The sequence below is a fragment of the Odocoileus virginianus genome, chromosome 7 (assembly GCF_023699985.2).
Source record: "Odocoileus virginianus isolate 20LAN1187 ecotype Illinois chromosome 7, Ovbor_1.2, whole genome shotgun sequence".
NCBI classification, from domain to species: Eukaryota; Metazoa; Chordata; class Mammalia; order Artiodactyla; family Cervidae; genus Odocoileus; species Odocoileus virginianus.
Window position 1 is genome coordinate 17,333,663 of NC_069680.1, and position 15,270 is coordinate 17,348,932.

The window sequence follows — 15,270 nt, forward strand, 5'->3', positions numbered from 1 at the left end:
TTAAATCAATAGTTTCCCTTTAGACTTTACTTAGGAAATGTTCTTGTCATTGGTGTCCCCTTGAAAAACTTGGGGCTTTTCAAGTTAAGGAAAAATGAACAACCTAGACAGTTCCAGGAGCAGGTCAGGGTGGGATACGAAACAGCCACCTGGGAAGCAGGGTTGGGAAACTGACTCTGGGAGGAGCTAGTCTACACCAACAGGGGGCCTGGGAGGCGACTCGAATGGATGATGAATTATCACACTGCAGAGAGCAATCTGTTCTCAGACTTCCTCGAGGATGGAAGAGAAATGGGTTTCGATTACACTAGGCAGTGTGCACGCTCCTGAGTGGGGAGTGTTTGTGTGGGTGTGGGTGTTTGGGAGGAGTGGGATGGGGCGGAAGGACAGACACCGTTAGAGGCAGCAACATTTGGCAATTCTAAAGCTTGTTTCATCAGACGGTATATGAAGTCAGCAACTCCTGAGGGAGAGATGAACACCCTTTCTTAAGTTGTACAGGTGATAGATTGTTGTTTAATTTCTCTGGTGTTGACTTAGGTGCTCAGAGTAATTTGAGAAGAATTTACAGAAGGAATGGGCCTTTGAAAACCATTGTAAGGAAGCAGAACTTGAGTTAGGTCATGGGCAAATATGTAAAAGGAGACAATATGTATTTCTCACGGGGCAGGAGGGACAGAATGACACCATGATGGAGATGGAAAATATATCCATGATTATTCAAATAGAAAAAATGGGGGGTTGTTTTTGCACCAATTGTTCCAGATTCTGCAGCCAGAACAGCCTGAATAGAAAATCAGCTCTTCTACTTTTTGGCTAAGTGATCTCTAGCAAGTGTCTAAACTCCCATGAATCTCCTCTTTCTCATTTATTGAAAGGGAGGAGTCCCGCTGACCCTGATGGGCTCAGAGATTAGAGGTGATGTATGTAAAGCTGTCAATGCAAAGTTATTTCAATAACTGGCAGGTTTAATAATAATATTAAAAATAAAACAAGATTGGCTTAGATGGGGGAAGGGAGGAGGTAATTTAAGGACTTAGAGAGAATCCTCAATGATTAGCAGGAAGTTTTGAAGTTTACCTTGTCACTCATTTAGGTTTTTCACCTGGAAATACGATGACATCAGCATCCTAAGAGGATGGCTTTGGTGCCCGTCTGTAGGGCACATTTGAGGCCCAGCACACCACTGTTCTTAGGAGCTGCTAAGAAACAAGGTTGCCCCATGTGCGTGTGTCTGTGTCCCATACTCTGTGCGTGTGCGTGTCCCACACTGTGTGTGTGTGTGTGTGTGTGTGTGTGTGCGCGCGTCCCATACACTGGGATGTCAGGTGGACGGTGAACATCTCTCCATCAAGGATGAACTAGAATGAGTTTCACTGGGTCCTAGTCTACTTAAAAGAGCTTCCCTGGTGGCTCAGATGGTAAAGAATCTGCTTACAATGCGGGAGATCTAGGTTCAATCCCTGGGTTGGGAAGATCTCCCAGAGAAAGAAATGGCAACCCACTCCAGTATTCTTGCCTGGAGAATTCCATGGATGGAGGAGCCTGGCAGGCTACAGTCCATGATCACAAAGAGTTGGACACAACTGAGCAACTAACACTTTTCACTTTTCACTACCTTAAAAGCAAGTTGGGTCATCTAACAGTGGCAGAAAACTTCCGGGTAACAAAACAAAAAATGATGTGCTCAACTGTAGAATTGTTTTCCATGATGTGCCTCCCTCACTGCTGAATTTTTATCCTTCTTACATGAAGGATAAAACCTTTTCCAAACCCTAAGCTCCCTTATTATTTAAACAAACGAGTGTTTACATAACTTAATCTCTAATATTTGCTTATACTTGTTTTCTCTAACCCTAAGAAATAATAAATCCCCTTCATGTTTATTTTTAAAACTTGCACTAGGACACACATAAGCTAGAATTAAAGATTTTAATGAGTAGACTAGGCCACTGGAGTTGGGTAGATGAAAGTGTATTCAGGAAGACAGATATTGACTGATAAACCCACAAAAATCTCTCCTGCCTCTTTGTTACAGGACACAGCAAGGTTAAGATGCCCTTGAATGCAACAGAGAAACAACTATTTCATGAAGATTCCCAGATCAACAAGGGTCTGTGACTGGAAGTGGGTGGGTGCCTGGTTGGGACAGCAGAAGAGAATGAGGGTCAAAGTCGGTTGGCCAAAGTCATCCCACACTTGGAGACCTGTGATCTGCCAGCAGGCTTTCTTTTGATCAGTGTCATGGAAACTTTATCCAGGAGAGAAAATGGCGGCACAGACCAGCGTGACCTAAACCATCTCCAAGTGATGAGCAACGGGGAACCTACGTCACTCCTTCAGAAGACGTCCCGGGTTCCTCAGGATGGATGCTACCATGACGCAAGCTCACTCCAGGCTGATCTGTGTCTGCCCCAAGAGGAAGGAAGAAGCTGGAACTCTCTGGAAGCAAGAGGAAGCAGAACGTACTGGAAAAGTCTCAGGATCAGGGGGCCACAGGTTCCAGATCTAGCTCTGACGGTGGGCCAACCTGCTTCAACTCTGAGAATCTCTGACGTGCAGGTGTCAAGCTATGAACTAGAAAATTAAAGATAGAGACACAGGGTTGCTTCTGAGAGGTTTCCTCTCTAGAGATGGAGCCAGTGGGTGATAAATGCAGACACTGAGCCACGTCCTCTTTTGATGGAACACAGAGGACGAGTCTCCTCTATGTTCTCCATCCACCCACTAGTGTAATAAACCTGAACTTAGTCCAGTTACCTGCTGTGTGATTTTGAGCAATTTACTAAGCCTTTCTGAAGCCCAGTTTTCCCAGGTCTAGGATGAATGCCTGGACTGCAAGTGCTCCTGTGCTTTTCTGGCTTTTAGAAGCTTTAATGAAATTCCTTTCTTTCCATGGAAGCCCTTGTTTGCCCACCAAAAACCCTGCCTTTCCCTGTTGTTGACTGAGGTCAATGCAATCAGGGAGCTGGGAGGCAGAAGTGGAGACTGACATGGACCTCAAAATAGAAAAGGAACAGCCTTTAATCAGTGGCTAAGGGCTTAGATAATACTAGTATGTGACCTCTTGGTGGCCTGTCCAAAGTATTCTAGTCAGAAAGTGGTTACTGACTTGTAAAGCAAATGTGAACCCAGGCAATCCAAGCTTTGGGAAGTCTCTAATGACTTAAGAAGAGTTGCTATTTGGGGACTACTGACCTATAAAACATTCACCACGAACAGCAAGTCCAGGGCTTCCATGGGCCCCTGGGGGATGGAATTGGGAAGTGACCTTTGCAATCCCCTTTTCCATCATTCATAAATTACTCATATTGGTGAAACAAACTCAAAACCATTAGCAGTAGAGATCAGAGTCAGGTTGTTTCAGCTGTGGGGGAGGTAAAAATGAAGAGACCTGACCTTGATTAAATGTCAACGTCTTTATTTAGGGTTCCTGGTAGCACCCCAAAAAGAGAGGAAATATTATTAGAAGCACCTTTATTCTCACTAAATCATTTCATTCAGTTACCCCTTAGTCGGTGTAAAACCAAAGTTAAACCCTGTGATTTATGAAAGATACATAGGCGCAGAATGGACTGACCAGAAGCTGTTTCTCTTTGTGCTAAGGTGCGGCCCTAACATGGTTAGCTGTCATGATCCTATTCCTCCATCCATCCACTAGTATAATAAACCTGAATTGAGTTTCCAACAATAGGGATCAGTTTGAGTTCAGCATGTTCACCTCACATTTATTCCTTGTAGGGGCTTTAAGAGAAAGTAGACAAAGATAAATCACGGAAATGTTGAAGACAGCGCCCAAAGAGCAGACATCTGTGTTTATGGAGAAAAGTATGTCCACAGTAAGGAAATGTGGCTGAATACATCCAAGCTTATCAAAAAGCAAAATTCAGTGGTGGTTACTCACACTCTGAAATCATGTAGTGAAGGTCCTGAAGACATATTATTAAGAAAAAAAATCGAGTCACAAAAAAATGACCAGAGAATGATCCTTTTTAAATACCTCTGTCTGTCTTATTCCTTCTATAAGTTCTCGAAGGATACATACTATTAACAATTTTGTCTCAAGAGAAAAGGGGGAATTAAAGTGAACTGGATAGGGGCAAGGAGATTTCATCTTTCACTCTCTAATCTCCTGTGACACTGCACTTTCTTAACATAAGACATTTATATATTACTTGGATAACTAAAATCAAACACTGTTGTGCTCTTTTACATTTCCCACACAAATGATGAAGTTAAATAACAATTCAATTCTGAAAAGTTTAACTTCCATTTCGGACCACGCCCAGTACATAAATACTGTACACCTGTGCAGAGCGTGACCATCCTCTCCCTTTTCACATTCTTAAGACATGATTTGCCGCCCTTAACGAGTAACCCATCTTTTAAGGTGTTTGAAGGAGTGATTAGGGATGCCGCTGAAATGACAGGTTATTAGAGAGGCACACCTGGAACCTTAAAGACCGACCGCTTGGAACTTTGAGCTAAGCTTGGGCAGGTCCCAACACAGCCTAGACCTGGTAGAAGGGCCCTTTCATTACACATCTTCATTAATTTATTGATTTGGGTGGGGGTAAGTGAGGAAGAGTGAAGGCTAGGATGAAGGCAGGAAGGCAAGTCTCAAACACAACCAAAAATTCCAAATGCAATAGCAATCAAAAGAGACACACGCCCTGGGAGCTCGGCTGTGCAAACACTCCAGAAATAGGAATGCTCTTGGGACCCGCGGTTGCTAAATGAAAGGTTCTTAATGAAGTAAGTCTCTGCTCTATGCAAACCCGGACTTCACAATACAGATTCTCACACCCAGAACATGTCTGCCTGGCTTTCCATTGATCGTCTCCCATTAGGTGGCCCAGCCCTGCAACGCCAGGGCAACTTCTGCAGCCATGCACAGGGGTCGATATTTATAATTACCTTTCTCCTTCACCATGGTAACCGGTGCCTTTGGCGAGCAGCGCGGGAGGAAACGGGAACAAAGTCTAGGAGCCGGAGCGCCGCTGGGCAGACAGATCGGCTGCTGCAGGGGCTGCGGGGAAGCGCCCGGCCATCCACTCGCCGAGTCCGGGCTTCTTTCTAAAATCCCGCCCCCATCTCGAGGGCCGAGCTCGGGTGCCGCCCCAGCGATCGCCGCCAAGTGGTGGCCGCGCCCTGCTCGGGGACGCTGCCCTTCGGCTGGCGCAGCCACTCGCTACAGCTGCCGCTGTAACAAATGCAAAATTCCAGTGTCCTAAGCTCTGGTCACTGACACCACGGAGCATTCCTCGCGCCGGCAGAACGGGCATCAGAATGATCCCCGAGCACCGGCCCCCTCCCGGGGTCTGATAAATGATTGCCAGGAAGGGGTGGGTGGGCCGGCGAGGGGCAGCCAGCGACTGTTCCAGTAAGTCAAACTAGTCAATTGTTAGCTTATTAGTTTCCTATGACTGCTGCTTTCTCAGATTCAGCTTCTCTCAAGACCAACTGAATCAATAAAATTAGCCTTAGTAGAAAAATAATGGGAGTGACGACTTCAAGTTCATTTCCTTCAACTTTTAAGGTCCTGGAGGCTCAATGATAATGAAAAATGAATAATGATGTTTGACTTCCCTTGTCCCCCTATACCTGAAACGTGGAGGTGGGGGGGGGGGGAGGAGGGTGACAGACTGGGACAATGAGAGGGAGCCTGGGAAGAGGCTTTTCTCAGGATTCAGTCCCTCATCCAGGATCAAATCCAGGATCAAAGTAAAACTCTGACTTACCCTGTTAGGTAGGGTCCTGACTTTCCCCTTCTCCCCGATTATTTAGCGTTTTCTAGACAAGCCCTCTTGGTTCCCTATGTGTGAGGGAGGAGCCCTCCCAGCCCACAAAGCAAAGGGTAAACAGTCACACCCACGTCCCTCACCAGCCTAACCCTGATCCTGGCTTTCTAGCACAAGCCTGTCTGCAAGGAGCAAGTGACTTCCAGGGGGTGGAGGCACCAAGCCGCCCCCCCCCCCGCCCAGCACCTGTCTCCCAAACCGAGATCGTTCACAGGCTCCCCACCGTGTGGGAGAGATGTGAAGAGCAAGAGACACAAAGGCAGATGCTGCTGCTCTGGGAGAACAGCAGATGGACCACGCATCTTTCAGAACCAGAACGCACAGACAGGATTAGACTGTTTTACTGCAAATATTGTACCGTGTTGGGTCTAAGAGAGCTGCAGTAACAGGAATGAAGTCAGGCAACCTGCCTCATCGTTGCCTCCGAGCTTGTTTAGAGCTGAGATGACACCGGGCGGGGCTGGTTTTCTGCGGGGTTACAGTGGCGAGCTCAAGCCGCTGTGACATTCCTACATCTGTGATTCAGGGCTTTACTATTTAAAGCCTGGGCATCTCCGCCTGTAAGAAAGGGCGAAGGCCCCTCCAACCCCTGGTTCGTCTTTCCTATGACACAAACTTCTCCCACAGCCCTCCCTTGCCCCCATCGCGGCCCCACAGGGTCATGTTTTTCCTAAGTCAGTGGCCAGCTGGAGAGTAAGCACTGAAGAGCCTTTAAGCGGCTTCTCTAACCTCCATTCATAAAGAGTCTAGCATGAGAGCAGGGATGAACTCAGGGATGGGCGGGACTCAGGAGCAGGAAGAGAAGCCCTTTTCAACCCCCCAAATGTTCACGGCCAGCACTGCACAGTCTCCTTCCCCCATCCCTAACGCCCCCAGAGCCCTCGAGGAGATGCTGACAAGCAAAATGAAACTCAGCGAGCTAGAATTAGTTTGGCGCTGTGAGCCTCGCAGGTGAACTTATTTTGTTATATTTTGGCTGCATAGAGTAGCATCTCACTGAGGCACTTCTCCCCAAGGCTTTCATGTCAATCGGCGCAAAGCTAAGGGAACAGAACTAACTCTGTCTTTCTCTCCCCCTCTCCCTCCCTCTCTTCCTAATGGAATGTGACAGTAAAACACCGTTGGGTTTCTAGTGCAAACCAAAGCATCATATAAATATTCCAGACACTATGAATGCAGTGAGTTCAATTTCTCTTTTATTCAGGTGACCGTTTTTAATCCTGAGATTTTAGTTTATTAACCAAACTGATCCCTTATTGCGGCTCTGAGCCTACCTGTCTACCTTTGTGGTTGAACTGCTCAGAAAGCCCAGCTGAGGAAGACTCTCCAGGAGATTTGGGGACTAAGCCAGCAGAGTAGCAGCTGGTGCCTATTCATTTTCAGAGGAGCCTTTTCCAAAGGAAAATACTACACAGTGGTTCAGAGAGATTTCTCCCCCCTCCCTTCTTGTATTTTCCATGGAAAGAATTTTCCTGTACCACAGTCAAAGTGAATGAGTCACCAGCATTTAGTTGCTAAATAACAGTCATATAGCTAAGGTCCCCCCCCAACCCCCCAACAGTCAGACACTGCTACTTTGGGATAAAAGCCTCTACGCTATACTTTTAAGATAACCAAAGAGGATATTACTACAGTTATTTTTGGAATGTGGCAGAGTAAAACCAAATTGTTTTTGTCTCCTTGCCCTCAGGGCCAAATAGTTAAGAGCTTTGAGAACAGAAGCAAAGCACAGATATTTTCTGCTTTATAAAGTTAGTTCAAGCTACTAGAAGTGCAGCAAAATAAATGAAAAAAGTTAAAAACTGTACAGTTCATAAGATGACAGGACTTTTTATTATTATTTCTGGAGAAGATTTCCAAAGAACATATCTCAATCTCATTCCACTCAGATGAGATAAGACTTCATAATGTAGACACCAACCCATGGGTTCATCTGTTGTTTTATTCTCTCAAACTGACTTGCCGCTGCCTTGTCATTCATTCGCGGAATGAAGTCAGGGTTGTCCACAAGTGACCGAAGGACAGAAACCATTTTGTTGGAGAGAAAAGCTTTGTGAGCACACAGCTACTCTTGGCAAAAGTTCAAGAGTACATCACTTCCACAGTGCCTGCCTGCGCGCCGTCGCTTCAGTTGTGTCTGACTCTTTGCATGGCTGTGGACTGTATGTTGCTCGCCAGGCTCTTCTGTCCTAGGGATTCTCCAGGCGAGAATGCTGGAGCGGGTTGCCATTTCCTCCTCCAGGGGATCTTTCCAACCCAGGGATTGAACCCACATCTCTTATGTCTCCTGTATTGACAGGTGGGTTCTTAACCACTAGCACCACCTGGGAAGCCCGTGCCAATTAAGAGGGAAATGTGAAGATGAGAAAATAAGCAACTGGATGGAGTCCACGCCCTCACTGCTCTCTTCTCTACAGGGTCATGGGTTTCCTGTGGCTTATGCATCCACGAGGCAGGAATTTCCAGACCCCTCCATCGTGGTCTCCAGGAGCCCAGGCTTCCAGATACCCCTCAAAAGCTTTGGACTCATTGGCAAAAGAGTGCTCAAAATTCTTTCTAGCAGCATCTGGCTGAAAGAAAACTTGAGAATGAGTTTGTTATTTGCTTTCTACTTAATGTTTACATCCACCAATCTCACTGCAGACATTTATGGGGCATCGACGGTACACCAGGTCCTGGCCTGGCTATACCATATCAGGAAGAGAGAGATCACTGCTCAGGAGTCGCTTACCATCAAGTGAAGGAGATGCTCATGCACAAGGACTCAACATGATTAGGAAGGTGCTAAGACAGAAGCCGGTACCCAGGACGTAGGGCAGTGCTGAGTCCAATTTGGGGAGGGTCAGTGGAGGCTCCTAGGAGGAATGAAGGGGCAAGACAGGGCTGCCAAATGAACAGAGGGGGGAAGACCATTCCAAGTGGAGTCACAGGGAAAGAAGGTATCAAGATCAGTGTTCACAAGGATTAGGGAGAGCCTCAAGCTAAGTAAGGCCTCAGTGGCAGGTCATGGAAGGTTCAGAAGGCCATGCTAAGGAATTTGAGACTTTGAAGGGATGTGATGAGAGCCTCAGACCTGAGCTACCTATATTTTTTACAGATTAGGTTCAAAAGACCATGGGTACATTTCAAAGTCTGCCACGATGTGCGTCCAATCATACTGACTCCTTCCTACAAATTGGATTGTGTTGGTGTGGGCATGTCCAGTGTTTACCAGATTGTGCCCAGGATGTCCCTATGTTTATTCATTTTTTTAAGAAAGAGCCAACTCATTGGAAAAGACTTGGATGTTGAGAAAGATTGAGGGCAGGAAGAGAAGGGGGCAACAGAGGATGAGATGGTTGGGTGGCATCACCGACTCCATGGACATGAGTTTGAGCAAACTCCAGGGGATATGAAGGACAGGGAAGCCTAGCACACTGCAATCAGGAGGTCACAAAGACTTGGACATGACTTAATGACTCAACAACAACAAATATTTCCCCGAAAACTAGAATAAAATGACAGTCACACAAATAGCTTTTTGAGTAGTGCAAACCATTTGGGATTGACTTATCCTCCTGTAATAATGGCTTGATGTCCACAATGAGGCTGTGAGGGATTCATACTTTTCCAGACTCCTGAGAGCACAGTCTGCAGACCTCCAGGAAGAAAAACACTATGGGTGCTTTAAATGCATACACCTGCTCCCATCTAAGGTCTGAAGATTCAGATTTTCTGGATAAGACTTGAGCTGCACCACCAGCTCCTTAAGTAATGAAGGACCACTGACTGGCCTAGCACACTGACCTGTATCACCGAGAGTGACTGAGCATGTAATTCACAAACATAGCTATAGCCCATGCTGCCCCATCTAAAAAACAACCCCCATCTTCTCAGTGGGCTGAAATAATAACTGTCATGACATTCGCTGTAATCTTCATGAAAATTTATTGGTAGTGATGATTCCAAAGTTTCCTACAGTCTGACACAAATTCCTAAATGTCTGATCCCTCTTGATCCTACTCATAGGTCTTCAATGTAGAATTCTTAGGATTTTTTCCATGTGAATATCACAGAATTGATGCCCAGCAAAGTTCTTTTCCATGAGTTCTTCAAGTAGAATAATTTTACATTTATATCCAAAACTTCTCTGTGGTCTTTCTCAGAAGTCAGTTCTGAGTTTGGATCTAAGCAACAGATTGCAGCTTAAGAAAAATCACTAATGCATGTTAGTCACTCAGCTGTGTCTGACTCTTTGCAACCTTATGGACTATAGCCCACCAGGCTTCTCTGTCCATGGGATTCTCCAAGCAAGAATACTGGAGTGGATTGCCATTTCCTTCTTCAGGAGATCTTCCCAATCTAGGGATCGAACCCAGGTCTCCTGCATTGCAGGCAGATTTTTTAACATCTGATCCACCAGGGAAGCATATTTAAAACTCTCCCTAAATAATACACTATAGATATTAACTGCAGACTGCAGCAGGAATGTAAAAATCAGTCACTTTCCTACAAGTGTACTGGAAACGATTACTGGAATTCAAAGGATCTCTTGATAGTACAGAGAGTTTCATGGATTTTAGCCTAATTTCAGGCACACGAGAAGCTCACAAGAAGTACAAAAATCGCCCTGAAGTAGTTGGGGAAAAGCCTCTTTTTTCCCCGAACAATTTACTAGTGAGTTGGCAAAAAAGTTTGTGCGGGTTTTCTATACCTTCTTATGGAAAAACCAAAATGAACTTCTTGGCTAATCCAATATTATTAGCTTTTTCTTTTCCCCTAATATTTTATAGGTAGAAATACAGTACTGGGAAAGAAAACTAGTCACTTACTATCATCTGAAGCTGGGATGCATTTCCGAGCAACACCCTCTTCTTCCTGGTACTTAACGTCACTAGTGGGGCTTCCCAGGTGGCACAGAGGTAAAGAATCCACCTGCCAAGGCAGGGGATGCAGTTTTTGATCCCTGGGTCAAAAAGATCCACTGGAGTAGGAAATGGCAACCCACTCTAGTATTCTTGCCTGGAAAATTCCATGGATAGAGGAGCCTAGCAGACTATAGTCCCTGGGGTCACCAATAGTTGGACACGACTGAGAGGGTGAGCATTGCACACGTGTGTCATTTGCATGAGCATTGCACACGCGTGTCATTTGCGTGGGCATCACACACGCGTGTCATTTGCATGAGCACTGCACACGCATGTCATTAATGCTCCAAATATGATGGCACTGCAGTGAAGCATTTATGTGTCTATTTTTGCAAAAGGTGAGCTCTCTGAGGGATGAGATCACATGTGAATATCTGAATTCACATAGTGATAGACACAAAGTAGGCATACAACATTTGATGAATTCTAAGGAACAAATGTCACTGACTTACCACAGTAGGTCAAAATGCTGGCTAAGTGTTCATTTTTATATCAAAAAGACTGATTTTGAAATCCCATTCAAGTAAATTAAAAGTAAATTCAGTCTCATACATAAATCAATTTAGTGGCTGCTTGAAAGTAACTGCCAAGATGCAAACCAGTAATTCACTTTGGGAGAAACAAGTTGTAAGGAACTTAACCAGGTAGCATTTTATGAAATCTCCTTTATAAGTACTCCTAAATACCACCTTTCCCCCTCTTTTAACACATTTATTATTGATGTTAAATTATAGTAATTCCCAAAGTCAACCCCCAGGAAAGAGTTATCTATGCCAAGCTTACTTCATACTAATTTTCTTTTCTTTCTTTTTTTACAACTTAATTTTTTATTGGTGTATAATTGCTTTACGATGTTGTGTGTTCGGTTCTGCTCTACAACAATGTGAATCAGCTGTAAATTAATTACCACTTTCCTTGTCATTTACAGGAAGCGGACTTCCCTGGTGCCTCAGATGGTAAAGCATCTGTCTACAATGTGGGAGACCCAGGTTTGATCCCTGGGTCGGGAAGATCCCCTGGAGAAGGAAATGGCACCCCACTCCAGTACTCTTGCCTGGAAAATCCCATGGATGGAGGAGCATGGTAGGCTACAGTTCATGGGGTCGCAAGGAGTCGGACACAACTGAGCGACTCCACTTTATTATGTGTCGGCCACCATTCTGGTCTCTTTACAATCATTTATCATCTCATTTAATCCTCTTATTTTCTTTACACTCGAGGAAACAGGTTTGTCAGAATCCAAAGCCATGGGCTCTCCCTTTGCTTGGTTGGGTCTTCGTTTCCACAGAGGTCACAAGAGAGTCACCCTTTCCCTATGCCCAGCCACACACACACACACACACACACACACACTTTTTTAGTCAAGATGCACTCAATGTGTATCAACTTCTTTGACATTTCTACAAGAAAATGATGTTGCATTTTGCCTCTATAAAGTGATCTTCTCTCCTGATACCTTGTCCTTCATTGGTGTTTGAACTTCTTATGGTAGAGTCTGCAGGTGAATGGCATCATCTTGGCCTCTTGGGCTCATCTTTGGCTGGGCAGGGAAAGATGTTGCACTCAGATCCACATTCTCAGGTTTTTTAGGATGCAGTTCCATCATCCACCTCTCTGATCATCCTCAAGAAATAGCATTCCTGCATGCATGCTCAGTTGCTCAGTCATGTCCTATTCTTTGTGACCCTATGGACTATAGCCTGCCAGGCTTCTCTGTCCATGGGATTTTCCAAGCAAGAATACTAGGGTGGGTTGCCACCACTGCATGCCCTAGAATGTGCATGCATCCAAAAAATAAAATAAAAACAGTTGAGCTAGTCAAGTGCAAAATTCCCACACTTCTGGCAAGAATGAAGTACATTTGTCTCTACAATCTAATAAATATAAATTGTGCAATTTCAATGATTCCACAAATGAGGTCAGTGCTCTTATATTTGCATTCAAAATGAGCAGGGTATAGCTTAAACATGAAAGGTCAAAATTCATGTCAACAACGTAAAATTTTACTTTATTTAGGACAACATTAGGTAGAATATAAAACACTTTGACAAGGTGAGAAAGAGTCTGTGGAATAATGCAAAAAAACTTTATGTTGTAGAACTTTTAATGGCAGGGCTTCCCAGATGACACAATGGTAAAGAATCCACCTTCCAATGCAGGAGATGCAAGAGATGTGGGTTCGATCTCTGGGTTGGGAAGATTCCCCTGGAGGAGAAAATGGCAACCCACTCCAGCATTCTTTCCTGGAAAATCCCACAGATAGAGGTGCCTTGGGGGCTACTTGCCCTCACCATTCCTCATCTATCCCATCTTTTGAGTGGGCACTGGGCAATATGACTTCATGCCTTGGCCATGGCTCACTGTATCATAAGTGGACACTGGATGAGGCAGGGGGACCCACATCTCAGCTGGCCAAGCACTTGCAAGGTATATCCTATCTTAAGAAAGAGGATCTGGGTCAATTAGGTTTTCACTTCTGAGGATCTGAACTCAGAGTCATATAGAAAAGTCCCAGGCAGAAGTCAGTATTGTATTAAAAGATCAAGTAAGACCAAGCAGCAACAGGCTTCCCAGAGATACCAAAATCCTGAGGAGTTAAAGAGGAAGCCAATGGGATGAAAAGATACTGGGACTGAACCTATTGTCCTGGGGCAGCCTAGAATCCTATGCTTCCTGAGGCCTGGCTGCTCAGGATTTCCTGGGTTCCTGAGGCCTCCCTATGTTCTTACACACATGCATTCCTCCTTCCTTTATTTTTTATTGGGACCATTTTTAAAGTCTCTATTGAATTTGTTACAATACTGTTTCTGTTTTACACTTTGGTGTTTGGGCCACAAGGCATATAGGATCTTAGCTCCCTGACCAGGGATCAAACCTGCACCCCTTGCATTGGAAGGTGAAGTCTTAACCACTGGACCACCAGGGAAGTCCCCGATTCCTCCTTCTTTTGAATGCTGGTGTCTCCTTGACATTCGCTTCTAAACGTCAAATCTGATTCCTGGAAACATCACAGTGAGTGAGTTAACACCCCTGGAAGCAGCTTTCCATCAGTGACTGATGGGGAGATGGTAGACAAATACCCCAGCTTCCTTGTCCCTTGGCTGGGACATCCCTGGGGTGTATCTGCACTGTCTACCAGAGTTCCCAATCAATTAAGCCTTGGCTACACACACTGGTGACTACCTTGATAGTTCACCTTTCGCTGGCTTCACTCCCCTGTTATTGCTTTCCAGGATCATCTTTCAAATATATGGTTTGTCCTTGAATCCGTGTCTCCAGGTCTGATTGGAGGGGGGAAGAGTTTCAACACAAAAGAGAATCTAGGTTATCTACACTTTTATGCTTAAAAAGAAAGAAAAATTAGCCTTGATCCACTGGTTACTTTCTAGTCCTTTGCTTTAGATGGTAGAGACAGATTCTAGAACAATACCCTGAAGAGACCAAATTTGCTCATCAGACAGAATGCATGATTTTTTTCTCAAGAGAACCAGTGATTAATTAGATCATTTTTTGTACAAACACAATGAATTTATATGCACACACACTGTGCTCAAGTGCTTCTTCCTTTAAACATGTAAACAAGGCTACTAAGATTAATTCTGGTTACAGGGATCAGAACTAAGAACTGCCTCATAAATCAATATGCCCCTAAGTGCCTGTTAAGCCTGTAGGTATATTTTAGGGGGAAGGATGTGATTTATGAAGTTTATCAAGCTCTGTAGGAATGAGTCATTTTATAATATTATTCTACTGTATTTCCATATATACTTGGGCTTTCATTTTAAAAATTTAAATAGTTTCACATTGCTACAATTCCACCAAAGACTGTGCTAGTACTATATGCCATATGCCACATTGGCTGTATTTCTGAAAGCAGTATAGAGGTAGTTTTATTCCTTTCCTCCCCTCTCACCATCTTCCAGCAAGATAGAAATGCCCTGCATATGCATAGGATTTGTTGGGGTTTGGGGAGATTGGAGGGAGGACAGAAATATTTAGAATTTAAATTTCCCTTGGTACTGGATCTGGATCCCACAATATATTTTTCCCTCCCTGAACAAAACATACTAAGAGTGCTGAGCATTTACCAACATGCTTCATTGACTACTGGGCTTCCCTTGTGGCTCAGCTGGTGAATAATCTGCCTGCAATGCCGGAGACCAGGGTTCAATCCCCAGGTTGGAAAGATCCCCTAGAGAAGGGAAAGGCTACCCTCTCCAGTAATTTGGCCTGGAGAATTCTATGGACTGTATAGTCCACAGGGTTGCAAAGAGTCGAACATGACTGAGTGACTTTCACTTTCATTAACTATTAAATTTACACATGGAAAAAAGTAAGGAAGCTATAAAAACAGTATGAAGTCAGAGCATCATACAATTGAAGGCAAAGTGGGCAAAATTCTGTGAAGAATGAAAAGAAATTACCACTGATTCATTAATTATGCTAAAAATATTTACTGAACATCTACAATACACAAAACTTCATAAAGCTGACAGTGATATATAGATCAAAGATGCCTAGATGAAGCCCTCATTGAGCTTACAGTCTAGTAAGACAAGTAG

General features: G+C 44.4%; 1 protein-coding gene across 2 annotated transcripts in view; it reads right to left on the minus strand.

Annotated features, from left to right (window-relative positions):
• ABLIM1 (actin binding LIM protein 1) overlaps window positions 1–15,270 on the minus strand; it is a 325,950-nt gene that overhangs the window by 183,202 nt on the left and 127,478 nt on the right. Inside the window, exon 1 of one of the 2 annotated variants that reach the window (XM_070470238.1) lies at window positions 4,918–5,063. The exons of the other annotated variant lie outside the window; for it this stretch is intronic. Within the exon in view, the coding sequence (XP_070326339.1) occupies window positions 4,918–4,933 (16 nt within the window). The 5' untranslated portion in view covers window positions 4,934–5,063. Of the gene's footprint in view, window positions 1–4,917; window positions 5,064–15,270 lie in introns of those variants that run through there. 2 annotated transcript variants of the gene reach the window in all.